This window comes from Siphateles boraxobius, unplaced genomic scaffold (genome assembly GCF_051911475.1).
Source record: "Siphateles boraxobius isolate OS27281-9 unplaced genomic scaffold, OSU_SipBor_1 65, whole genome shotgun sequence".
Classification (NCBI taxonomy): domain Eukaryota; kingdom Metazoa; phylum Chordata; class Actinopteri; order Cypriniformes; family Leuciscidae; genus Siphateles; species Siphateles boraxobius.
Window position 1 is genome coordinate 3,028,231 of NW_027509192.1, and position 26,991 is coordinate 3,055,221.

General features: G+C 39.6%; 1 protein-coding gene across 2 annotated transcripts; it reads right to left on the minus strand.

The window, feature by feature from the left end:
• Positions 1-4,083: 4,083 nt before the first annotated feature.
• Positions 4,084-25,942, minus strand: myo5ab (myosin VAb). 2 transcript variants are annotated; one of them, XM_077210207.1, is made up of 40 exons: positions 25,757-25,942; positions 25,156-25,266; positions 23,253-23,424; positions 22,581-22,725; positions 22,328-22,484; positions 22,072-22,215; positions 21,082-21,163; positions 20,845-20,952; positions 20,166-20,272; positions 19,753-20,018; positions 19,595-19,676; positions 19,356-19,496; positions 19,134-19,259; positions 18,960-19,043; positions 18,468-18,602; positions 17,360-17,457; positions 17,196-17,282; positions 16,475-16,583; positions 16,071-16,282; positions 15,767-15,923; positions 14,995-15,234; positions 14,705-14,899; positions 13,724-13,817; positions 13,334-13,482; positions 13,096-13,209; positions 12,870-13,007; positions 12,660-12,716; positions 12,342-12,566; positions 12,100-12,137; positions 11,915-11,995; positions 11,438-11,636; positions 11,245-11,338; positions 10,919-11,065; positions 10,594-10,748; positions 10,356-10,442; positions 8,681-8,831; positions 8,314-8,596; positions 5,324-5,498; positions 5,145-5,225; positions 4,084-4,693 (listed from the first exon to the last, which is right to left on the minus strand). In XM_077210207.1, the coding sequence occupies exons 1-40, from the start codon at positions 25,781-25,783 to the stop codon at positions 4,541-4,543; spliced, it is 5,406 nt and encodes a 1,801-aa protein (XP_077066322.1). In that variant the 5' UTR covers positions 25,784-25,942; the 3' UTR covers positions 4,084-4,540. The 2 variants fall into 2 exon arrangements, with proteins under 2 accessions (XP_077066322.1, XP_077066321.1); XM_077210206.1 differs by having other exon boundaries at positions 10,919-11,068.
• Positions 25,943-26,991: the final 1,049 nt, after the last annotated feature.

Here is a 26,991-nt window from a genome sequence, read left to right on the forward strand (position 1 = left end):
CACGTTGCTTCTCACCGAAGTCTCGAGAACCGCCTGAAACTTTTGGGGTATGCGAGCGAATTGGAGCGAGTAGCCTCGCTTTATAGTGTTTATAACCCAACTCGACACATCGGGGATAGCTTGCCAGGCTATAACCCGTGTGGCGAGGGCTTGACACACTGATTGGGACGTGCCGCCTAACATAGGGGGACCTGATACCCTTATATTGTGATTTTTGCACACATTGAGAGTTGGACTGACTGTACAAGCATTTGCGTGTGGGGAAGTCAGTGTTACAACAGGGGAGGGATCTCCATTTGATCTCGGATCTCCCTCGAACAGGACCGGAGATGACTGAGCTGGAGAGAGTAAAGCACGCAGGGACGTGGCCGGCGTGCGTTCACAAAAGTCCGTGCTCTCTGGATGCTGTTGGCAGGGGCGCAACTACCCAGTGTTAGAGGGGTATGCAGCAACAATTTTGGTGCCCCCCAATACACACACATATATACAGGTCCTTCTCAAAAAATTAGCATATTGTGATAAGGTTATTTTCCATAATGTCATGATAAAAATTAAACTTTCATATATTTTTGATTCATTGCACACCAACTGAAATATTTCAGGTCTTTTATTGTTTGAATACTGATGATTTTGGCATACAGCTCATGAAAACCAAAAATTCCTATCTCAAAAAATTAGCACATTTCATCCAAACCAATAAAAGAAGTGTTTTTAATACAAAAAAAAGTAAACCTTCAAATAATTATGTTCAGTTATACACTCAATACTTGGTCGGGAATACTTTTGCAGAAATGACTGCTTCAATGCGGCGTGGCATGGAGGGAAATCAGCCTGTGGCACTGCTGAGGTGTTATGGAGGCCCAGGATGCTTCGATAGCGGCCTTAAGCTCATCCAGAGTGTTGGGTCTTGCGTCTCTCAACTTTCTCTTCACAATATCCCACAGATTCTCTATGGGGTTCAGGTCAGGAGAGTTGGCAGGCCAATTGAGCACAGTAATACCATGGTCAGTAAACCATTTACCAGTGGTTTTGGCACTGTGAGCAGGTGCCAGGTCGGGCCAAAAAATGAAATCTTCATCTCCATAAAGCTTTTCAGCAGATGGAAGTGCTCCAAAATCTCCTGATAGCTAGCTGCATTGACCCTGCCCTTGATAAAACACAGTGGACCAACACCAGCAGCTGACATGGCACCCCAGACCATCACTGACTGTGGGTACTTGACACTGGACTTCAGGCATTTTGGCATTTCCTTCTCCCCAGTCTTCCTCCAGACTCTGGCACCTTGATTTTCGAATGACATGCAAAATTTGCTTTCATCCGAAAAAAGTACTTTGGACCACTGAGCAACAGTCCAGTGCTGCTTCTCTGTAGCCCAGGTCAGGCGCTTCTGCCGCTGTTTCTGGTTCAAAAGTGGCTTGACCTGGGGAATGCGGCACCTGTAGCCCATATCCTGCACACGCCTGTGCACGGTGGCTCTGGATGTTTCTACTCCAGACTCAGTCCACTGCTTCCGCAGGTCCCCCAAGGTCTGGAATCGGTCCTTCTACACAATCATCCTCAGGGTCCGGTCACCTCTTCTCGTTGTGCAGCGTTTTTTGCCACACTTTTTCCTTCCCACAGCCTTCCCACTGAGGTGCCTTGATACAGCACTCTGGGAACAGCCTATTTGTTCAGAAAGTTCTTTCTGTGTCTTACCCTCTTGCTTGAGGGTGTCAATGATGGCCTTCTGGACAGCAGTCAGGTCGGCAGTCTTACCCATGATTGCGGTTTTGAGTAATGAAGCAGGCTGGGAGTTTTTAAAAGCCTCAGGAATCTTTTGCAGGTGTTTAGAGTTAATTAGTTGATTCAGATGATTAGGTTAATAGCTCGTTTAGAGACCCTTTTCATGATATGCTAATTATTTGAGATAGGAATTTTGGGTTTTCATGAGCTGTATGCCAAAATCATCAGTATTAAAACAATAGAAGACCTGAAATATTTCAGTTGGTGTGCAATGAATCTAAAATATATGAAAGTTTATTTTTTATCATTACATTATGGAAAATAATGAACTTTATCACAATATGCTAATTTTTTGAGAAGGACCTGTGTATATATATCTATATATTAACAATGTTAACAAATTATAAAAAGTTACAGAATAAACAGTTACAAAACATACACATACATACACACACACACACACACATATATATATATATATAATAATCATATTGTGTGTAGCAGAATTTTGGTCTGTAACAATTTTAAACCTTTTACTGATTTCGTTGTATTTTCCCCAGTGAGTGGAGATGAGCGATCGGACACAAGGTCTGTGGGAAGTTCTGGTTACGGTTCATTCAGTTTGTGGAACATTCCGGAACCAGACGAACACTTGCTTTTCCCAAGATCACCAAACTTTTCCCAAGAAGATTAAAGCAGCATGATAAGCATGAAGAAGATACATGAATGCTATTGAATTAATGAAAGATAAATTGTGTCTTTATAATGTGTACATTTATGACATTGGCACCATCATATTTACCTATAAAGATTAATAAAACTATAAGGAATGTGCAGTTGTTTTAACCTTAAAGGGGACATGAACTGAGAAATCAAATTTTCCTTGAAGTTTTGTAATATAAGAGGTCATATTATCATATTATAATAAAATCCTGAAAGTTTCAGGATTTTCAAATCAACTTTTATTGTTACCAAGCCCAGTATACCATACAAAAGACACTATACAAGACCGTAATAACCATACACACAATGTCCTGGAGATATTCATGTTCATTCATAGCTGGTTTTCCTATGGAAAGGAAAGAAATCCTTTTTTTTTTAAAAGAAAGTAGCCTATGTGTCCTAATTCATTCCATGGCCTGATCCAAAGTGAGTCGAGAGCAAAGCTCCGCATTCTTGCAGTCGTAAATATCTGACGATCTGTCGCTGTTGCCATGGTAACCAGAGACCCGTTCTGCCTTTGGGGGTTGCCACACTGGTATATTGAAGGGGGTCGATTAGAATCCACTGCTGCTTCAATGTATATGTAATGATTGATTATAATTAAGGTATTAATCAATATTTTTCCGTCTAAATATCAAAAGAGTTGAATTACTTCTCCTGGAGATTTTACTTTATTTATATAAGTTACCATTGTGATTACTGAAATGTTCTTTTCATGTATTCTTTAATGTCTGTATTTGATATATGAATGCAGTAACAGTACTTGCTTATTTAACCCAGCTTCCAGAAATGAAATAGGGACTTGTTTTGTGTTTGAGAAAGGTCTTCAACAGGTTAAAACATATAGGGGTCATTGAAGCCACTATTTTAAGGGGCCATTTCTTCGTTAAAGCCTTTCTTTCCAGTTAGACTAAAGTCTAGCTATCCTTGAGAGAAAGAACGCATTATCTTGATGTTTTGAGAGGACTCTCCTCTTTATAGTTAGAGCCTGGCCAAATCAACCCTTGGAAAAGCTGTGTGTCGGTGTGTGTGTTAGTCTTCTTGGTTACAGGTTAAGGAACCACTGGCATTATTGGAGATTGACTGAGTTGTTGTTCTGGACCTGCTGGCACCCAGCAACCCAAATCTGCGACCTGGAAGGTCATGACGTGCCTAACTTCAGCTGCATAATCGCTTCAGTCTATCTGTAAATGTGTGTAAAATTACTGTGTTCATCTATTTTCATAGCCAATGAGAATCATTCATCCTGTAAGCAATGACGTAGCTTAGACCTTGGAAATCGTATAACTGCTGTGATCTTTGTAACGGTAAGCGGGGCGGCCTAGGAACTCCTGTGTGAGTCTTGAAGCTGACTTCTGCTGATGAAACTGCAAACTATCTTCAGTAAAACTTTTCTTTAATTTTTTTATAATTCTGACTCCGGGTCTTTATTCTTCATATCTGGTTCTGGGTCTTTGACTGTATACCCCTTACAATATCATTGTTGTCGGTTGAGGGGTTTTAAAGATTTGTTAAATATAAAAAAAACAATTCTGTCTGATTTGTCTGTCACTACAGTGCCAAGACTTCAAATTCACCAAAACTTGGGTCAGCATGCAACATTCATAAAATGGCAAATCAGCATTGTACACTGTATAATAATATATGAAAGCTCTTTTTATAATATTCAATATATTTCAAATGACAATACTGATTAACACTTTATACAACTGCATATAAAATATTTAAGATAGTCCAAAAGATCAAGAAAAAGGTTCCTATATCCATTTTCAACCGTACAAGAAGTCTTAATATGCTTTACAGAAATATGCATTCAAACACTGTAAAGGTACAGACACATCTGAGATATAGAACAACTGAAGTCCTAAACATTACAAATCTCACTTTAGCCCCAACACACAATGTAATAAACTTGAAAATACAGTGAAATGTGTTTAAAATTCATCTCTTAAGTGAATTCCTTTATAGTGATACAAGAAGTGTAAACAATCATCCCAGAAAATGTGACTAAATAAATATAATCCGAGGCTTTATTTCAATACTGATTCTCCAGTATCTGTCCCGTAGGATCTGTGATGACATCACTGGTGTGTTTTTAAACCCGTGTCAGGAAGCTCAGATTGAGGCTGCTGGGGAGCTGGATGGTCTCGAGGGCCACAGATGAAGGGTTGAAGGGGAAAGTGACTGAGAAAATGATCTTAGCGTCCATCAGTAACTGAGAAGACTCCTTACGATCCTTTAATAAATTCTGTGGAGTGGAGGGAGAAGTGTTCAACCATGAAAATCAAACAATATCTGCTTTAAAGGTGAACTTGGCAACTCTAGCCATCTCTTCGCTATTTTCACTTTTGTTGTCAGATGTTTTCTCAACGAGCTCCCCCTGCAACTGTGGGGCGTGTGTTCTCATACACATTGAGGGCGGCGTGTGCGTTTATGTCGAATTGCTGTAAAGCAGTTTGTGTTTTTCGCTCGTTCTCGTTTCTCACGAGACTTCCTCTTTCCAAATTACCGGGACGTTAGTCCCCATGTTGCAAGGTTGGTTTTCCGCCTGGGAACGGTGGGGGGAGTGGGGAGAGTCCCCATTCTCACAAGAACTGGTTATTAAACCATCCAAATGATTTCTAAACAGTTTTATTAAGCTGAAATAGTTGCCAAGTTCCACTTTAAAATGCATTTAAAAACATTGAGAAATGACTCACCTGTACAGACTTTATGAATGATATAGACACTCTCTCCTCAAACTCATTCACTGGTGTGTACAAGCTGAGGATTTTCACAATCTATCCCAGAGAGACACAGAAACAGCAAATCAGAACTAAACTCACGGTTTCAATTGAAAGGCCACATTCACCTCAAACACACAAACACACACACACACCTGTTGGGTGGTGAGAGCCGTGCACATGGTGCAGATGGCGTCTGCGTCGTCCTGGCTCTTCTTCTTGATCTGCAGAAGCTGAGCCGCCTGAATCAGAGGCTCCAGAGACTCACGAGCTCCACTTCCCTGAAGATCTTTATCCAGCAACCACTCCTCCAGCTGACACACATTATACCTGATGTGAGGGGAAAGATAATACATTAAAAAATGTAAATATTAAATAAATAAACTAGAGAAATTTTTCAAATATATAAAATATTTTTTTGTACAATAAAATTATTATAAACAAATACAATATTAATAGAAAAACTGGTCAAAATCATATTACAGCAAAAAAGATGCAAAAAAACTTATCTTTGTTAACTTTGTTATCCTAGCATAAGAATAGTTTGCTAAATCTAAATCATTTACTGTAATGTCAAAATAAAAGTTATATACACAAACTAAACTATAAAGTTTTATACATAAACTAAACTATAAAAAACACATTGTAGCAATGTTCAGGGAAGAAGGAGGCGGGAACCGGCGAACAATCAAAATAAACTTTATTTAAAATAAAACAAACAAACTAAAATACCGCCAGCAGCCCCTCGCGGACGACTGCTGGCTTACCCAAAATAAAACATAACGGCCAGCAGCCCCTCGCGGACGACTGCTGGCTTACCCAAAATAAAACATAACGGCCAGCAGCCCCTCGCGGACGACTGCTGGCTTACCCAAAATAAAACATAACGGCCAGCAGCCCCTCGCGGCGACTGCTGGCTAAAATAAAACACAAATACAAAAACCAGAACAACTAAAATCAGGCCTGTTCCTCTCTCCATCATTAATGTCGTCGCTCCCCCTTTATGCTTCCGCTCCTCCGTGAGAGATGCGAGACCAGTGTGCTATACAGGTGTTGCTCATTAGCAATCGCACCACCGGCCTCGCGCCGTTCTCTCACGTCCCTCGGCCGTCCTGTTCGCCACATACCCCAATCGCCCCTCACAGGCCGGGGGGCACCCACAAGCCTGTGCCTACTCCCCCCCGGCGGCGGCGATCCCTGGGGGGTATGGACCGACAAGCCGAGGGAAACGGAGACGGAAGCATGAGGAGCGACAGATCGAGAGAGGGGAGAGAGGGAAAAAAAAGAAAAAAGAAAACATGGTCCGGTTCCCACAACGCGCTGCCATCATGGTCCTCCACCAGCTGGGCGATCTCCTCCGCGGTGCCTGGCGGTGACGCTGGGTAGCCCTCGGTGGACGGCTCGACACTCCTCCACCGCCCGGTGGACGGTGACGGCTCCTTGGGATCTAGGGCAGACGGCAGGAGTCCCCCGCTCCCTGCTCCTCCCCTTTGCTGGTGGACGGCAGCAGGCTCCGGCCCACGGCGAGCGGCGGCGACTCCCCCGCTCCCTCCCGGACGGCAGCCGCCCCTCCAACTCCCAGGCGGCCGGCAGCGAGCTCGGCCGTCCCCCCGGCAACTCACTCCAGCGCAACGCCTCGAGCGTCCATGGCCGCGAGTCCCCCGCTCCCTGCTCCTCCCCTGCCCGGCGGATGGCAGCAGGCTCCGGCCCACGGCGAGCGGCGGCGACTCGCGCACCCGCTCAATGGCACCGCGGATTCCCCACAGCGGCGAGGACTCTCTGACAGCGCGTTCCTCCCTCTTCCCGGGTTTCGGCACCAGTGTAGCAATGTTCAGGGAAGAAGGAGGCGGGAACCGGCGAACAATCAAAATAAACTTTATTTAAAATAAAACAAACAAACTAAAATACCGCCAGCAGCCCCTCGCGGACGACTGCTGGCTTACCCAAAATAAAACATAACGGCCAGCAGCCCCTCGCGGACGACTGCTGGCTAAAATAAAACACAAATACAAAAACCAGAACAACTAAAATCAGGCCTGTTCCTCTCTCCATCATTAATGTCGTCGCTCCCCCTTTATGCTTCCGCTCCTCCGTGAGAGATGCGAGACCGGTGTGCTATACAGGTGTTGCTCATTAGCAATCGCACCACCGGCCTCGCGCCGTTCTCTCACGTCCCTCGGCCGTCCTGTTCGCCACACACATACTGTGGTATAAATCCGATTTGTTTAAATTATTAATATTATTTCTTTCAAATTTGACTGAACAAGGTCTAATAGCCTCTAGTGGTTAGTAATTGGGGTTTTCGATCCCGGGTTTTTTGGAGTCGACTCCGATTCCCGAGTCCTACCGCCCGAGTCAAAAGTATTGACTCCCGGAATCGACTCCATTTGCTCCATATACTTGAAGTCACAACAGAGTCGACAATATAAAAATACAAGACTTCTCCGTTTGTTACACACTAAATGTAGTCTATTCTTTTTTCCCAGACACAAATCCTGAAACTACCTTTATATTATGAAAACAAAACACTAGCCAGCGTAGAGACGCATCATTACCTTGAAATTATGAAAATCACCATTGTTTCATAGTTGTTGCCAATGCTACCAATTTTTAAAGAGGGAAAAGTCAAAAGATAAAGCCTTTTGAATATTATTTCAGAGTTAAATAAACAAGAGAGAAGGTAATGCATTCTTTAATGAAATTAATCTAAACTGTCGGGTGAGGGCGACAAGTGCACTGTCATCTCTTGTAATAGTGCAAAAAAAGCTTCTTGCACAGGATCTAAAGAAAATATCTAGTCTAAATACATCCAATAATGTACTCTTATTGTGCCTTTTCTTGTTGGCAGTTTTAAAAAAAATTATGATTAGTTAATTGGTTATGAACACCAATTCGGATACAATGGCAAACCAAATTAATATAAAAACAAATGAAACCAGGTAGGTACGTGATTTCATATTTCATTCAAGCATAACGTTGCTTATTTAAATAAAATAACAGCCAATGTAGGATAAAACTATATGACTGTGACGTTGTTTCTGTGACAGCTCCAGCTCTCTACACTTGAGTGAGCGTTTTTAGACACAGCAACGACACTAGGGCTATTAAGAGTTGAGGAATCCCCATCCCCATCACCAGTCAGTACCTGATCTGCAGGCCTTTACTCCAGGAGCACATGTCCTTGCGAAGCAGTAAGTTGTTTAGTGTGACGCAGCAGATGAGGTAGAACTGCTGTTTGATGACCCGTCGGACCAGCTCGGTGTCGTTGCCATGCTGGAGCAGCGTGAAATAGAAAACATCCAGCTGTTTCAAAATGGCCTCAAGTGTGTGACAGCTGTCCTCTGGGAAACTGGACGTGCGCTTCCTCATTCCTGTGGGCTTCACACCCATCACTCCCTGAATGGTCTCCTGCTCCAACATGGCTGGTGCTGGGATGAGGAAAAGAGGGAATAATCAAGAAGAGGAAGTATAATAAATATTGAAATCTTTATGATCAGAGCGTGTAGAGTTACCAATCATGGGGTGAATAATGTTTTCTATGACCCTGATGAGCTGCTGGTAGATCTGGATGGCTAGATCACTCAGAACCTGGCAATACTCAGACAGGTCAAAGTTTGACAGACAGTGTTCGTTTTGCCGAGGGGTGTTGTGCTTTGTGTAGCCCTAAAAAATGTCAGGAAGACATCAAATATTAGGTCAGCATTCATATAGCAGTGAATAATCAAATATATTAAAAAGAGAGAAAAAATAAATCTACATGTAAGTGAATGCACGGTTCCAAACCTTTACTCCTAATATTTGCAGCTAGCTTTAACAGAAAACTAATGTTTTTACAAATATTTTAGCTTTATCTATTAATATATTGTTTGCATTAGAAGCTGTATCCTAAAATCCTGAAAAACTAAAGTAAAATAAACAAGAAACAACACTGTACCAAGCACAGAAACTGACAGCTATTGTTAATTCCAATAGAGTCTGATGTTAGCACGTTGCTACACTAATAACTCTATTCTGAAAAGTCTAATAAAGACAAAAAACACACAAATATTAGAGTTAAAGACAGAACTAAACAAGAGTTTTTAGAGTCCCAGCTAAAAAGTATGGCAAGGTTCTCTCAAAGATGAACAGACATTCTTTCAGTAACATTAACTGAACATATGTTCAAAGTTATCTGGTCTTTAATAATGTTCTCAAAATGTTAACATAATACATTGTTCATGGAAAAAAAATTCCGAAAGTTTTTTTTTTTTTTTTTTTTTTTAGTTTTTGAAAAAACCCCAAAAATTACTAATTACAGTCATAAGAAAAATTCCCATAATGTCTGCCAAATTACAAAATGGAATGTTCCCTTATTTTTTAACATTTTTTAAAACTGCACATTTTGAACAAATAGGCCGTGTGTCCACCAAAGCATTTTTTCACGCAGCCGGCGTATAATTCCAATTGTTTTCAATGGGAGCGCCGCATTTTTTAAACGCCATGAGCGAGGCGCTGAGCGTGTATGTAACGCTCAAGCGCTGAGCGCCCGGCGTTTTCTACTGGTCGCCGAGAGTTGAAAAATGTTCAACTTTGGGTAAAACGCAGCGCTCATCACTTTTTGTCACTTTTTACCCAACCGTCCAATCACAGTGGAGGAGGGGCGGTACAAATACCACAACGACCAACTGTCACCACATTCTTTGAACAACGACGTCAACCAGCAGAGCTAACCGAACAAAATGGATGAAAAATAAATTTTTAGTATGAAACAAATTATCTGCGAAATCAGTTACAAGTAAACTGTGCTGCAGATATTCTGTATCATAGCAACGAATCGTCTCAACTGAAAAAACGCAGCACTGCCAAAACGCTGTCAAGCGCCCACAGCTAGGCGTTTTCAGCAGAGCATCTAGCATTTTCAGCTGGCTAAAAATGCTTTGGTGGACACACGGCCATATTCAGAATCAACGTTTTCATAACTTAATGGGAACATTGGTAAAACGTTCATAGAATACAGGATATTTTTGTTTTCTGGGGTTATACCTACATAACAGAAAAATATTTCCCACTAAATAACAGATTACATTTCTTCTGAAGGTCAAAAAAGATATTAATACGGTTTCAAGAAGTCAGCAATCTTCAAGCCTAAAATACTTTCTAGGTAGACAGCACACTCAGATATGAAACACAGCCAGACATCATGCCTACCTCTTCTCCGCTGTACTGCTTCAGACAATGTAGGAAGCGACAGGTGTTTGCCAACCAGAATGAAATAGTCTCAAATTCTTCCCGTTTCTGTAAAAACAGTCAGTTATTATTGAAAAGTTTCACAGTATCATGTATCAGCTGTTTTTTTCAATCTGGACAATGTTTTCTCGTGTAAAGATGTTTCACGGTCATCTCCACGGATTATTATTCCTGCATTTTCTGTCTGTGAGAGTCTCACCTTCAGTACGTTCTTGATGGCGTTGATGGAGGAGTTCAGGAGGGTGGAGACCCGCTGGTCATCGTTGGCGTAGTCGGCGTGTCGCAGACACATGAAGAGAATGTAAGCAGGCAGGCCTGGGATCAGATTCACCGCGACACCTCGGGGTTTGAGGTCTGGTAGATAAACAGCATAAATCAAAAGACTGAAAATTAGAAAATACAGTCAAAGGCAAATAAATTTGGAGTCCATTTGTTCTTCTTTCCATTAATGAAGCAAAACAAAAAACAACTTTTTTTTTTTGTGTCTGTGTTGATATTCTACATGTTTATGATGTTCATATCACCTGTGATGAGTATCTTGAACAGTTTGTTCTCGTCTTCTTTCCTGTACTCCAGCATGCCTTGGAAATCCCTCTCTTTTCGAACGATACTGACCGTGCGACCGCTCTCGCCGACCACGTTCTCTGGAGAGGACTGCTCGAAATGAACACCTGCTGCCACAAAAAAAATATATATTTTCCACATAAAAATCATCCTGTAATGCTGCTCCAACAGTAATTCATATGTAGGCACAATCTTTCAACAGTTTCAACAATTAAAAAAAACATCCTAATCAGTCCAATCTTTACTGATAGCATTGATATTATGCAACAAAATAAAAAATCTTTACCCTCAGGCTCCCCTAACTTTTTCATATATATTTTCAGGCATTTCTTTAGTTTGCGGACCATTTTGTCCTGTTTTCCCGTCTGCTCCAAGAGGTCCTATAATTGACAGAAACCATTTTAATACAGAAGAATATTTATTATGATCATCAATTGTTGTCAGTACATGTATATGTGTCAGTGTGAGTGTATGCGCACCATGTTTTGTTGCGTGAGGCGACTGATCTCGTGCTGCAGGCTTGCTTGTATTCGAGCGTCGTGCGGAAGCTCCAAGCTGTCTGACATCATCTGCTGCTGCTGGCCAAGCTCCGCCTTTAACCGCTGAAGCTCCGCCCTCAGACCCTCCACCTCCTCCTCATGGGACTGCCCCTGTGTCTGCAACTGAGATGCCAGGATCCTGCAGTGATAGAGTTTTTTTAGTGTGTATCTTTTAAGTAATATTTAAATGCATCTAAAACACAAATTATGTGTTTCCATCAATATTTAACAAAAATGATTGTTTTTAATTGTCATGCAGAGTTTATACAATTTTCCTTAATGGTGGTATTTTGTTTCCTCAATATGAAAAGCAATATAAAAATCAAAAAAATACTTTCTTGATGGTGTGTAGCATGTAGTGTGCTAGTGTGTATGAGGAAGATTAAGTCTTTGAATATTAAATCTATTTTATTTCACCTGTTAGTTTCCTTTAGGCTCTCATAAGCCATCCAGAGCTCTCCATCCTCATTCAGCTCATGAAGGTCCAAAGTCGGGGATCTGAGAGCGAAAGAGTCATGAATGACTTCCAATGTAAGGAATCCTGCATTGTACAGTTTGAACATAGATAAATAAAAATGTATGAAAAATAAAAGATGATTTACCTGCTCGAGTCACCTGAATCTCCTTCACTTCCTGTTTCCTGAAAAGAGAAAGTATTTACTAACCAGATTTATCTGTCTTATATTTCGATATACAAGAGATGGCGAAAAAAAAAAAATTTAATAATGTAATATGCAATTTATTGTTTTGTATTACTTTTTATTTTAATCATCTCACATATTATCTCTTAGATTTTCACATATGGAATCATATGAAATGGCTAAAATATAAAAGTGCACCCTACCTTATGTTTAAATGCCTCCTGATTGACCAGCTGAGATCGCAGAATAAGCACCTCCTCCTTTCGCACCTCCAGTTCTTCATTGGTGGAGTTGAGCTGCTCGAGGACCACGTTATATGCCTGACCTCCAGGGGACGCCACCTTTGACCCCTTCCCCTTACTGAGAGACTGACGGAGATCCTGCAGATCTTTCTTGAGCTTCTTATTGTCAGACTCCAGCTCCTGACGCTGAGAAGACCACAACACACACTTGTATATTTCTCAGAATGCATGAAAGAGAAACCAAGAGTTTATTTGATGAGCCAAAGTGTGTTTTTGTACCTTCAGAGCCTCGTAGTCTCTCTCAGCCCCTAATACTCTCTGACAATCTTCCAGTTCCTTAAAATGCAGAGAAAGAGAATGCATAACTTGGTTTGTGTCAAGGTTTCCACATGTGTCATTGAAACCATTAAACATAATGACAGAATTTAATTTTCGGTTGATTTAAACTAAGATGAATTGGGCCAGTCTGAAATATATAACACTGATTACTTTAGTTCGCTCCAGTTGGAGCTGCTCTTCTTTGGTGTCCATCTCACCCTGCAGGTCCATGTTCTCCTTCTCCAGTTCAGTGACTCTCCTCTGCAGCTTCATCAGGAGAGACACATCAGCCGCCGTCTGCACAGCGTCCTAGACGCATCAAACACATCCATTGTATTCTATCATGACAGCAGAAATCTAGAGGAACTCAAGAGCCATACAGCCGTTTGAAACTGACCTCTCTTTCCAGAGAGCTGACCTCTGACCCTGTGAGCACAGAGCTGTGGAGGCTCTCTGATTGGCTGCTGCTGTAGCCGGAGTCGGCTCTGTTATGACCCAGTTTGGAGAGATCCTGTTTTGAAAGATTAGTTACACAAAATGGCTTATAATATTGAATATGTTACCAACTATATCATTATTTAATTTCACCATTATTATCATGTTTGTATAAGTAGCATGAAATATACTTTTCTTACCACAGCCGCCTCTTTTTCTGATCTCAGATCAGCGTAGCGCTCCTCCAGTTTCAGGTGTTCGGTCAGAAGGTTCTGGTAACGGAATCGCTCCTCGTTCAGCTGGGCTTGCAGGTGCTCAGTGGACTCTTGTTGGGTCGTCTCTGGAATTTCTGTTCAAGATAAAATCAGAAGGAATGAAGAAATTAGTTGTTTATTAAACCATTGTACTTTGTTAACCATGACTAGTGGATCTGCTAACCTATTCTGTAGAGTATCTGCGATTGAGATGAATATAAATGCTAATTGTTAATTTTCTCCACATTTTATGGACACAATATTATAGTAATTAAAATACAAAAGTAATTAAGAGTTGGAGCTTTCCTCCATCAAGACAAAACAATATGAACTTACCACTTATCAGCTCCTCCTGCTCCTGGATCAGTCTGTTCATCTCATCTTTCTCACTCTTCAGCAGTGTGTTCTTCTCATTGAGATCAGCGACCATCTGCATACATCATGTATGGCTAAGTATGCATACTACAAAATATAACATCCTTTTCTGACCTTTACAAGTGGTGTTCGAAATTCAGCTTTCATTATGTACCATGGTCCGTGGTAATATTGTTTTACCATTTTTTTTTACATTTATCATGCTATCATTGTAAAATACAATAGTATATGAACATGATAATCATTCATTACCATGGTAGATCAGAGTCTCATGCCATAACCATCTGATACAATCACTGTAATACCACAAATTTACCATATTTGTGGACATGTTACATATATACACTAGTTTTTAAAACTTTAGGGCCAGATAGATTTTTTAAAAAGTCTCTTAAGCTTACTAATACTGCATTTGCTTGATAAAAAAATAAATTAAAAACAGAAATATTTTGAAATATTACAATTACAAGTGTTTTCTATTGTACTATATTTTAAAGTCTAATTTATTGCTATGATCAAAGTTGAATTTTCAGCATCATCACTCCAGTCTTCAGTGTCACATGATCCTTCAGAAATCAGTCTAATATGATGATTTGCTCAGGAAACATATATGTTGAAAAACAGTTGTGCTGCTGAATATTTTTATGGAAACCATGACAAAAAAAAGCATTTATTTGAACTAGAATTTATCCATAACATTAAAAATGTCTTTACCGTCAAATTTGATCAATTTATTGTGCCCTTGCTGAATAAAAAAAAAAGCACAAAAAAAAAAGCTTAGTGACCCCCAAAACTTTTAACAGTAGTGTATATATATTCATATTATATGTCATGATTGATAAATGACAATATTAAAAATCTACTATTAAAATACAATTATGTCTAAATAAATAATAATTAAAAAATAATAATTTTGAGAACAAATAAACATCTTCTTTTTACCTCTTTGTTCTTCTCCAGCTCCTGACGGACCAATTCCAGCTCCTCCTGTAACGATGTCACCAGGTCTCCACGGCGACGGGCCTTCTCTTCCACCTCCTGAAGAGTCTTGAGCTGCACGTGTAACTTCTCTATATCCGCTGCACTGTGGCTCTCCTGTGCACTTATTCGCTCAGAAAGCTCTCGGTTCTCCTTATGCTGAAGACACATGAAAACACATTATTAATCAAACATAGATTCATCCTTAGATATCAGTGCAAATGTCCTGAAAATAAAACAATGCTGAAGGACACCTGCTCATCCAGTTTCCTCTGCAGCTGCATGATCTTGTTCTCCATGCCGACATTGAGCTTCTTGAAGTGCTCGACCGATCTGGCCTCAATCTTGAGTTTCTTGAGCTCTCGACGGGCCAGCATCCTGCGCACGCAACACTGCAGATACACCACGGCACGCTTGATGCGACGGAAACGCCAGCGGGCCAGGAAGCCACGCACCCAGCGCTGGATCAGTAAAGCCTTGTGCTCAAACACCAACTGTGCAAGAAAACAAGATAAAAATTTTTAAAAAAACTCTATAAAACTTGTTTTCATCCCCAATTCAACTTGGGTGAACTTGATTGAGAGACAGTACTAGAATAGTGCTGGTTATAAATGAGGTCAATAGATTGCATTTCCACTTTTGTATTACAAAAATATGTTAGATCAACAGAAAACAGATCGATTTCTTGGCTGGAAATCAAATTCATTTTGGCGGCTTCATATCAATTTAATTAGTGTTGAAGGAAAACTGCAGTAGAGAAATTCAAAATGTTGAAAATATACAATTATTTATTCTGAAACAGAATGTCTGGTGCATGACATCATATCCTGTTGCATATGTGTTGTGTGTAATTATTTTGAGTCTGACTGCACCTTTCAACGAATGAGAATTAGCAACTCTCTGTACTAATAAATGATTGTTACTCTTTCCTGAAAGCGGTTTTCTTTTCCCTCTTGCACATTTTGATTCCAAGCCCAGTCTTTCTCTGCTATGCTACACCTCAATAAAACGTTATTGGCCTCGTACCCGTTTGTACTCCAGTCTGGCTGTGTATCCGCGCAGTAACTTCTGAATGAGAACCGCTGCTGTTTTCTGTCGCAGATACTGTCGTCTCGCCGCCCACATGCGTGTGTTTTTCTGAAAGACCACTGCGGCCCGTGTCCTTCTCAGGTTATTGCACAGGCTAATCGAGGGCAGATAAAACACACACTGTTGGTTTAGTTTCCAACCAGCAAGGATAGACAAGTCTTCAGTAATAAATAAATAGGCTTTCATTTACACTTGACTCATATCACAAAGTAAATCTACAAAATTTGCATGCGTCCCCCACCATCGAGCCTGGTGTCCTCTCGTGTATCTCTGCAAGGTAATGGTCGCCTGGCGAATACGCAGGTATTTCTTGCGGGCCAGCCAGCAGCGGATGGTTTTTTGGATGTGGATGCAGGCCGTGCGGAGTTTGTCCGCCCTCAGCTTTTCCAGGTAAGCCACCTGTCCGGCTCGGAAGAAAATCTTTGTTTTTCCGAACTGGTATTTATCTTTGTTCTGTAGAGAGGGAATGGAGTAACATTAGACTGTTTAAAACCAACCTAGGCTGGTTTGTAGATCTCTGAGCAGCGTCACAATTGTCCTTTCCCTGGTTTTAGATGGGTTTTGGACACTGTTTGGATGGGAGATCAACTAAAACCAGCTTAGACCATCTTATGCTACTTATGTCTACAAAGACAAGTGTAATACCTGCACAAGCCGTTCTAGGACATTCTGGCAGGTCAACTTCCAGTCTGAGAGGATTTCTTTCTTCCTCATTAGAACACGATAGCGACTGAAAAACTCTTGATAAGTCCACCTGACCAGAGTTAAAGCGATATTAAAACACAAACACAGATCAGTTAAGGCATTCGAATATTTAAAGCTGGGTTAGTAGAATTACAGTTTATATCAATATAAAGCAGTTTTAAACTTAAACACAATACGTTTTTTTTACTGATTTCCAATTTTGCTCATTAGTTCACCATTTCAAAAACTTTCAAGATTGGTGTTTCTGAGTTAGTCACATCTGATTGGTTCCCTTGAGTTAATCATAACAAATCAGATTCCACGCAGAATGGACACTAGTAAGAAGTGTCCAAGTAAGACATGCTCCTGAAATTAACATGTTTTGTTGATCCTGGAACAACATTTCTGTCTGAAAATTAAGCACTAACCCTATCCCTAATCCTAACCCTAACCATAACTTCTCCCTAAAATCAGAGAGAAATGATAGATGAATAACACTTATGTAGAAGCACCTAACCCTGGTTGTAAGCCTAAACTTGACATAGACTGTAAACTGGTCCCTCAAATCTGATTGGTTGATTGGAATGTTGTTCCAGGATCAATATAGATGTGGATCCAGGAACAGTCTTACTAGGATAAAGTGATTTCAGCAAGTACAACATGTCAGTCATTGAATCAGCACCTGGAAGGGAAGCCTTTGGCTGAGATACGAATGGTCTCGAGGACTCCACACGCTCTGAGCTGCTGAACGGCTCGATGAGGGTCCATTCTACAGACAGAAAGAGAAGAAACTAGAATGACCCGTATTACATAATGGTGGATTATCTCTGAACTCATCTTACTGACATGAAGGGGGCTTTAAGGTCATTTGGCTTGATGCAGCGCACGTAGTGTGGGGTGGTGGCGTTCAGCGTGTCCATCAGCAGGTGCAGAGAGTTCCGGAACTGAAAACATCAAACAAATGACACTTATTTTCTATGGGTGAAAAGATTTGTTCCAATAGAGCATAACAGTGATTTTTCAGCAGCCTTGGTTCTGGAAGTAATTTTCCCATACATGTTCTTCATGAATGGTGAAAAGGACAAAGCCACAAGACGTATTTTATAAGACAATGAACTACAACAATACTTTTAAATACCAAACAATAATTTCAAAAGTTATGGGTCTTTAGTATTTTTATGTTTATGAAAGAATTAACTTATGCTATCCAAAGCTGTATTTATAGAAGACAGTAAAAACAGTATAATATTGTGAAATATTTCTATTTGAATATATTTTAAAATTTAATTTATTCCTGAATTTAAAATTTCAACAAAGCTGAATTTTCAGTATCATTACTCCAGTCTTCAGTGTCACATGATCCTTCAGAAATCATTCTTTTTGTGGAAACCATCATACATTTTTAGGAGTTTTGATGAATAAAAAGTTTAAACGAACAGCATGTGTGAAGAAAAGTTTTTACTGTCACTTTTGATTGATTTAAAGTTTAATCAAAAATCTAAAAAAAATTCATCATCTACTCACCCTCAAATTGTTCCAAACCTGTATAAATTTCTTTGTTCTGCTGAATACAAAGGAAGATATTTTGAAGAATATTGGTATCCAAACAGTTGCTGGTCCCCATTAAATTCCATGTTTTTTTTTTTTTCATACTATGGAAGTCAATGGTGCCCATCAACTGTTTGGATACTAACATTCTTCAAATTATCTTCCTTTGTATTCAGCAGAACAAAGAAATTTATACAGGTTTATATACATTTTCATTTTGGGGTGAACCATCACTTTAATGAATCCTTGCTTAATAAAAATATTAACTTCTTAAAAAAATAAAAATAAAAATCATACTGACCCCAAACTTTTGAAGGGTAATATACTGTATATCTAAGTGAATTAATATGAATGATGCCTTAATGAATATCAGTGATGGATCATGGCTTTGTTTGTCAACTCTAACCTGCAGTCCAACCGATTTCTTGTGCTCCCTAAAAGACTGAGTGGACCGTCCAATCTTTGCTCGACCAGATGTTGCTGTGGTGCTCTGAGCTGCAGGTGTTTCCTCATCCTGGAAGAGCTCCACCAGCAAGGCGAACTGTGAGGAAACCAGAGAGCCTTTATAACAAAGATCGATATGCATAACACCTTACTTGTATGCTACTTGTGACAATTACACTCTAGATTAGTGGTTCTCAATGGCTTATTTGCATTTAACAGTCTTAAATTACTGTGTTGGGTTGCCACAGAACCACAGATCTAGGAATCCAAAAACGGTGTTTATGAACCGAACAGCAGGTGGCGATACTTCTCAAAAGGCATGTTGAATCATAACTCTATTTTGAAGTCACTGAATAACTTTCCGCAAGCAGAAACGTGTTCCTGTGGAGCACTAGAAGCTGAATTTCTGTGCCAGAAAATTACTTAGTGAGCTATGTTGAGGTACCAAACACACCTTGCTAGCCTTCAGCACATTAATTTGTTCTTCATTGACTGTGTCTTTATTTTTCTCCAGAAATCCATCACACTGGTATTCAACCTAAAAGTGATATAGAGAGAGATAAAATGAGACGGACTCCCAGGAATTGCTATATGAACACATAATAGCTGCATATTTTTCTTCATGTACCTTGTCTGCAAAGTGCAGTATGATGAAAGCTGTGTTAGACATGCGTGGCTTCTCAAAGTGAGAGCTTTTCTTTAGGTGAGTGTTGTACAGCTTTTGCGCCCACGATTCATCTGAACCTTTTGGCATCTGGATGCATCAAATAAAAAAATTTGAGAAGTTAATCACAAAAAACCCCAATGATAATTATTTATATAGCAATTGTGGTTTAATAATGGTTTTTACAGTGCATTCTTCGTCTAGAAGGTCTAGCAAGCCCATCTTAGCCTCGATCAGGTTGATGCAGGGCTGGTTGTCGTAGAAATCGATGAGCGTCCATGGTATCTGCTCCTTCATGTACTCCTCCTGCTCCAGTTTGAACACGTGCTGGAGGGGAAATGCTTTCTGTGAGTGGTGATGTGCTGGGACATGACTGATTATTTCGTGAATGCTGGAGCAGCTGACGCATGTTTGAAAATGCTGACCATGTTAAACTGCTGCTGGAGCTTCTCATTGGCATAATTGATGCAGAACTGCTCGAAGCTGTTCACCTCAAATGTCTCAAACCTGGGCATAATACAACATAACTTTCCTGGAACTGTATTTTTATCATCAATAAAGTATGAAGAAGCAGCTCACCCACCCATAGATGTCTAGGACACCGATGAACGAGTGCGGTTTGGAGGAAGTGCTCAGGGCTTTGTTGACCTGGCCGACGATCCAGGAGAAGAGCTTGGCGTAAATGTGTTTCGAGAGAGCGTCACGGCCGTTCATGGCCTCCAAGCGGGTAACAGGCTTGTTTAGGGTTTCTGTGGCGGTCTTGAGTTTTTTATTGCACAACCAGTGAGCCATGGACTCATACGAAACCTCAGTGAGGTCACAAAACACTGCCAGGTGGCCGTTTTCATCCTGGACACAATGCAAACAATATAGTGTGGAATTGATGTGGGAAAATGCATTTGCATTTAATCATTAGACAGATGCTTTTGTCCAAAGCAACTTTGCAAAATGTGAATTAAAGCAATCATTTATTCTTGCATTCTCACTGCGACTCACAGAGATGCCGCAGCTAGAAGATCCTCTCTCCTTCACTTCTACATTTCCCAGATGAAGAATGGCTGACAGGATTTGGAACAGACCCATTTGGTGTGCCTCAGTAATTCCTGGAATCAGCAGATACTGGCATGTTTGTGGTTGAATGACTAAACTAAGGGTATAAAACCCTTAAACAGGCTCATATCATGAGGAATCTAATGGTCTTTTTGATCTTTTCAGGTAAAAGAGCTTTATGTACTATGAAAACAATGTAATTTTCTCCCAAGTCCAATAAGACTTTAAACTAAGCTGCAAAATGGCTTATTCTGGACATTCTAAATGTTTATACTGATGCCTATTAGGTCTTCAGAAACCTGACCGTTTAATAAAATAATAATAATAATTAAAATAAAACCAAAAATAAAAATATTTTAATAAATACATTGCAATAAAATTAAATAAATAAAAAAACACAAAGAATGAAAATAAAGGATGAACTCAAATAACTAAAAACAATTAAATAAATACATAAAAAAGTATATATATATGTATATCTATATATATAAATTATGTATACATTTAAATAAAAGATGTGATCCTTTTATCATTCTAATAATAAGTTAAAACAATAAAAGTGAGACGTATGTGATCCTGGTGTACAAAACACCATATGGCACATGGAAAGGTAAAATATTCATACCCAGCAGTGAAAAGGCTTTCCTCGTGGCCTGCATCTCCATCAGGTCATTCACTCCCTCGATGACGGGACTTCTGCCTTGGTTAGTGTAGGGAAAGTCATCAGCGCTACCTTAAGAGAAAGACTGGTTACTGAAGAAAAGACACATTTCAGCTGTAGGTTGACTTAAAGGCTACATAGTCATTTATGCTTTACTTGACTGTTATTTATAAACACAATCCAGAATGGGTATCCCGTTACCTAACTTTAGAGGTTCAAACTCAGGTAAATGGGCGCAGGCACAGAGCTGATAGAAGATGTGATAGTTTCTCTCCTCACTCGCCTAAAACAGGAAACAGAAACTGATCCCTTTAGTGTAAGTCAAGTGACATTCCCACATAAATACATTAAACATATGTTATATATCATTCATTTGATATTAAATTGGTTCTATTATGCCATTCTTAGTGTTTCTAATTCTGTTTTGGACTCTCCTGCAAAAGATTTACATGCATCCAAGGTAAAAAATTAATAATTTTCTCATTATCTACAGTGTCTGAAAGGGTTCGATCAAGGATTCAGTCTCTCTAAACCCCTCCATTCCCAGAGTCTACTCTCTGATTGGTCAGATGGCCCAGTCCATTGTGTTCGGCCAACAGATTACACTGCGTGTCGGGAAAAAAACTGCCATAAGCATATCTGATCTTCAGCTCTGGATCTTCCTCAGCACTTGTGGACGGTGATATGAACAGTAATGATGCCGTCAGATTTATTGTATCAATTCAAGCTTGAATCCTCGTCCCTTAGAAGTGCAGCAAAGTGGATTCGCAGAGCAGAAAACAGCATCTTCTCGACATGTCGACAACACGAACCAAACTCTTCAAGGCATCAGCTACAACTACAGTGTTTGAGGGCGGAGCAAAGTAGACGTTGTTCACAGGCAGCCAATGAAGACCATAGGCTAGCATTATGCAAATTTGTAATGAGACATCTAATTTCAGGCCGTTCAGAATAGCTTCTTTCTTTTGGGAGATAACTCCATTTATCTGCACTTTGATCTTGAATCTTTGCAGAGCTTTTACATTCACAAACAGCTATATTACACACTACATGAAAGGTGATATTCAAAAAAACATAATAATGGCACTTTAAAGCTACCAAGTTTTATATTACTGAAATTACTGATGACTTATGGGTCATTCAAACTCTTTAAATCAGTATATAGTAGAGACGAATGAATATAAAACTAACCTGGAACACCACTCTAGACTTTTCCAGAAGGTACGTCCTCATGTTGGCTCCTATGATGTTGTGCTTTCTGTCAAATCCAATCTCAATGTACTTCCCAAAGCGACTGCTGTTGTCGTTTCTTGTCGTCTTGGCATTTCCTATAGCCTACACACAGATGAAAATCTCGATATGACAGTTTCTTGGAATGGATCTGTTTGATGTCTAGGTTTTTTTTACAGGCTAGCTAGTTAAAGTTAGGCATTAACCGCAGTCGTACCTCCATGATAGGACTGGACGCCAGCACTTTTTTCTCCACGCTGGACTCAGTGGACGATCCACTGACTGTAGCAAAGTAACGCATGGCATATTTGGCAGACACAGTCTTCCCTGCACCAGACTCTCCACTCACGATGATGGACTGATTCTTCTCGTCTCTTACAGATGGATGTGGAGGAGAGATAGCATTGTCACTGCCTATGGACATATTCTTAGATATGCTATTTCTATTGCAATAAGGTGTGTGCACATACCTGGCCATCTGTTTATAGGCCTCTTCTGATACAGCGAAGATGTGAGGGTCCATATCACCCATGTTCTGCCCACTGTAAGCATTGATGATGTCTGATCCATAGATCGGAAGACTTTCATATGGATTGATGGCAACCAGGATGATCCCTGTTAAAAATTTAAAAACAAATAACTTGATTTGTAAAATTTTATTTAGTTCTGGGTCAAAGGTCAGACTGAATTGTGATGCTTTTTTGGTGCAAATTTTGCATTTTTATTTTTGCAAAACTTTTCTTTTTTTTTACTTTGCATACTGTATGCAAAACACTCTAATCTAAGAACAGGAGTCCATAACTCAAAGTCTAATGAGGTGTGCAGTGCATATGACAAGCTCTGCAAGGTCATGTTTTATGGTTCATATTCACTAGTAATATCTGCTGTTCATGGAAGTTCCAAAGTCTACAGGTCATTTAAACAACACGCAAAATATCTATATATTTTTTTAGATTTAATTACATAAAAACACAAGAAAAATCTAAAATAAATATATATTTTTTATGTGAAACTATAAGACTATATATTGAACAGACCATCCTGAGACATACATATTTCAAGAAGACATTAAATTAAATAGGAAAGTCTGAGTATATCTAGAAAGCTATGTCATGGCCAGGTGAGGTGACATTTTTCATTACCGCAGTAGGTGTAGATAAGCTTGGAGTCTGTGAATCGGACCCGCAGGTTGAGCAGCACGGCCGGTTCATGGAGGTAACTGAGAGCCGTGAGGTCGTTCTCGCCCACCAGGAAGTCTGGGTTACGAAGATGAGGCAGAACGCCACTCTTCGGGTCCAGCTTGTACTCGCACTCCTATGAGAAGACACTACAGTTCAGCTGAAGCTCATCAGGAGAACAATAAATTCTCTTAAAAGGAAATCTATTGCCTTTCAGAGGTGCAAAGAGTACCTGAAAACAGCAAAAATGACAAGTTACAAGTCACTCATTCCAATACCACTCGAGTAAAAGTCTTAGACGATCTGATTTTAACATTACTTAAGTATTTTACTCGTACTGAATGAAGGCTCAAAGATGCACTAATCCTCAACACCTAACAGACATGCCAGTAAAAAACAAGAAACAGTTGATTTGTGAGGAGAGCAATCACATGTTTATTTTCTAAAGTCGAAGTAAAACTGAGCAACTCAATATTGCAGTAAATCAAGGTCGACTCGACACGACAGCCTCTTAGACGTCTACAAACACTCAAGCCTCAGTTACGCTCAAGTGCTCTAAAAGGGCTTAAGTAAACCAATATCCATCAAAAAGGTCTCTTCAATACACTGGATAAGTAAAATAATGTTAAGTCAAATGAAATAGTTAAAGCCTACTTGCACTGGACTGGTTTCAACTGAAGCCATGTCCTCTTCTCATAAATGAAACACTTGCATTTCAACAACTAACCTGCAAATGCACTCACATTCACATAAAGAAGTATTGTTGACTAGTTTGAGTGTGTAAAGACAAAACGCACAAAATGTAGTAACTTCAATGCCCTGTAGATGGCGATATCCCTTTTGTAGCAGAAATAAACTGCTGCAGAAAAAAGTTAGTTGTTGCGATGCAAAATGTAAGGAGTAATTTCATTACTCATCACAAATGTATTGGAGTAAAGAGCACATATCCTTATTCGAAAATGTAGTCCAGTAGAAAGTAAAAGTCGCTAGTCAAACTACAAAGTAGCCAAAAAGATTTTTAGGTACAGTAACTTAAATTAAACTTAAATACTTTACTTCCACTATACATGCATTGCTGTGAATGCGATTTTTGTTTGCTTTCGTCATAATCAACAGCATGTTGCCAGTAGAGCGAAAGTCTTTAATTAACCTGAAGTTCATCAGGTCATCTTGTACACACATGTAGCTTAAACAGCAGGATAAAACATGCAAAAGCTTTTGCTATCAGTGACACACTTGCAGACAGGAGATACATTTACCTCAGGAAAACCGCAAGCTAAGCTTCACAGATCATTTTCTTTGGTCCTAGTGGCTTTACACCAATGATAACGTTACCAGTTGCCACCAGTGAAATAAATTGTGGGAACAGCAATGGGTGTAGTTATGAAATATGTTGGATTTCGAACTCCACACCCATTATTTTTCCACACGTCTTGGTCACCACCAGTCCGACTCAACTTTGCCTCAAACTTGACTCAATGCTGACTCAAGCAGCCCTAAACACTGTAAACCACCTGATCTGGTCTAATTTGTATACTTTCCCTTCATAATACCCATGTTTGATGTGTAAAAAAGATCAAAACATGGTTTATCTCATCAGATGAAGAACAGGGTGCATGTGGAAAACTTTTTGAAGACCAAGGCCTGGTTTCACAGACAAGGCTTAGATTAAACCAGAATTAAGCCTTAGAAGAAAAGAAAAAAACACATAACTAGTGTGCAACATTGATACAAAACAATGGCACTGACATATTTTAAGATCTCAGTTCGAATTGCTTTCAGTTAAAACAGCTCAAACTTGCATTTGAATCTAGGCTAGACTTAAGCCTTGTCCGTGAAAACAGGGGTTAGTGTTTGATGCTCTCACCGTCTCATCCTCGAGCCGTAGATGTAGGACGGTGTCTCCGGGCCTGTAGTCTCTGGTCAGTTCTGCTGATCTCCACACATCTGTGGTGTCTGGGATCCAGACTCGAGCAAACTGCAGGAGGTGAACACCAAGTAAGTTTGAATAACATTATTTATTTAAACCAATTCAAAGCAGATGCCTCTTTTCAACTTCACTCAAGCGTATAATTGTTTTATCAATGCATTCATATTTAAAACAAGAAATGCTATTTTAAATGTTGTACAATGGACTGATTTATCTATAATTAGAGTGGCAACTCAGATTAATATATTATTTTTTATTTACTATTATTATTGTTTTTTGCTTTTCTTTTTACTGTAATTAACCATCATTTTGTTTTGTGAATGCATCAATAATTAAAACAATTAAATATAATTGATTTGTTCCGTTGTTCAGAGTTTGTTTTGGATACAATCTAATTAATGTAAATTAATGTAATAAAAAGTTCCTTTAAAGTTCCCACAAAGCAGGAAAAGTGCTGTATGATAAACTATCTGGGTGACACAATTTCTCAAATGTTTCCATTACTCATATGTGAAATTAGCGGGGTTTAAACTCATACCTTCGAGTAAAGCTCCGGCGCTGCCATTGAGCTCCGCCTAAAGTCCCGTTACTCCAGAAACATCACAACTCTCTACGTCTGCTACGATTTAGAAAACAGACATTGAGAAACGACAAAGCTTCAGCATTATCTTGGCTGATGGTGTGGAAGAAGTGTGACAGCCGCCGGGGAAATACATTGAGTGGCACAGTTTAATAACTAACAGCTGTTCTTATGGGTCATGATGTGTTGTACCACCAGGGGGCGCTTGGCGGCTCAAAACGCTGATTCCTCCATTGAGCTGCATTCAAATCTCAGGGGGTTTGTCTCATTGGAAATCTGTGTACACAAAATAGTGTAATCTTTTTATAATATTAATTATGAATACACAAATATCTGGCATACAAATGGAAACTTTTATTAAAATAATAATACAAATAAATCACCTTATAATCACAACCAACTATAATTGGTCCATCCTGACACCGCTGAGAAAGGTAACAGATACCACTTGACAACGAGTTGCTTTACCAGAATAAAGACGCTGAAAAACTTCGATAACCAATTAAATCTAAATAGATTGTAAATAATTGTAACCCTGATTAAATTAGTTTTTTATTAAGTAAAATATTATTTACAATTGGCGCATGTCATCAATTAGAAAGAACTTCCGGTGAGCCAAACCACGCCCATTTCATATTCATGGTATTCTTCTTCCCGCTTGTTCTATTTCTGTGAAAAATCATCCTTACCCGTTTCTTTTAAGCATGCCGGGTATAGGAACGAGCCATTCTTTTTCCTTTCATATTTGTTATTTCCAATACTTGTGTACAATATACTTCCTTTTTCTTTTATATTTTACACGTTGTGACCATAGTTGTGTGACCCGTAAAAAAAAGAAAAAAAGTCGCCGTGGCAATAACCGATGTGAAAACAGTGCCGCCTCGTGGCGATTATGAGTTACTGCACCCAGCTCAGGAATATTTATTGCAATGCATTCTCCAAACGAGAGGTGATTATTTGTATTTCCGTGTCTTCTCTGGTGCAGCCAGAAGCTCTTTGTTCATCATCTTGGCGTTGGCAATATAATTTTTTTTTTAAGTGTCGTAAGAACAGTTACGAGTTACTGCACTCCGCCCAGGCAGGTAGAAAAAACATGCATAATAATACGGATAAAGCTTAATAAAGCATTTGCAAACTATAAGTTAAATTAAAATAGGGATCAAAATAAAAAGGAAAGGCCGGAGTGCATTAGT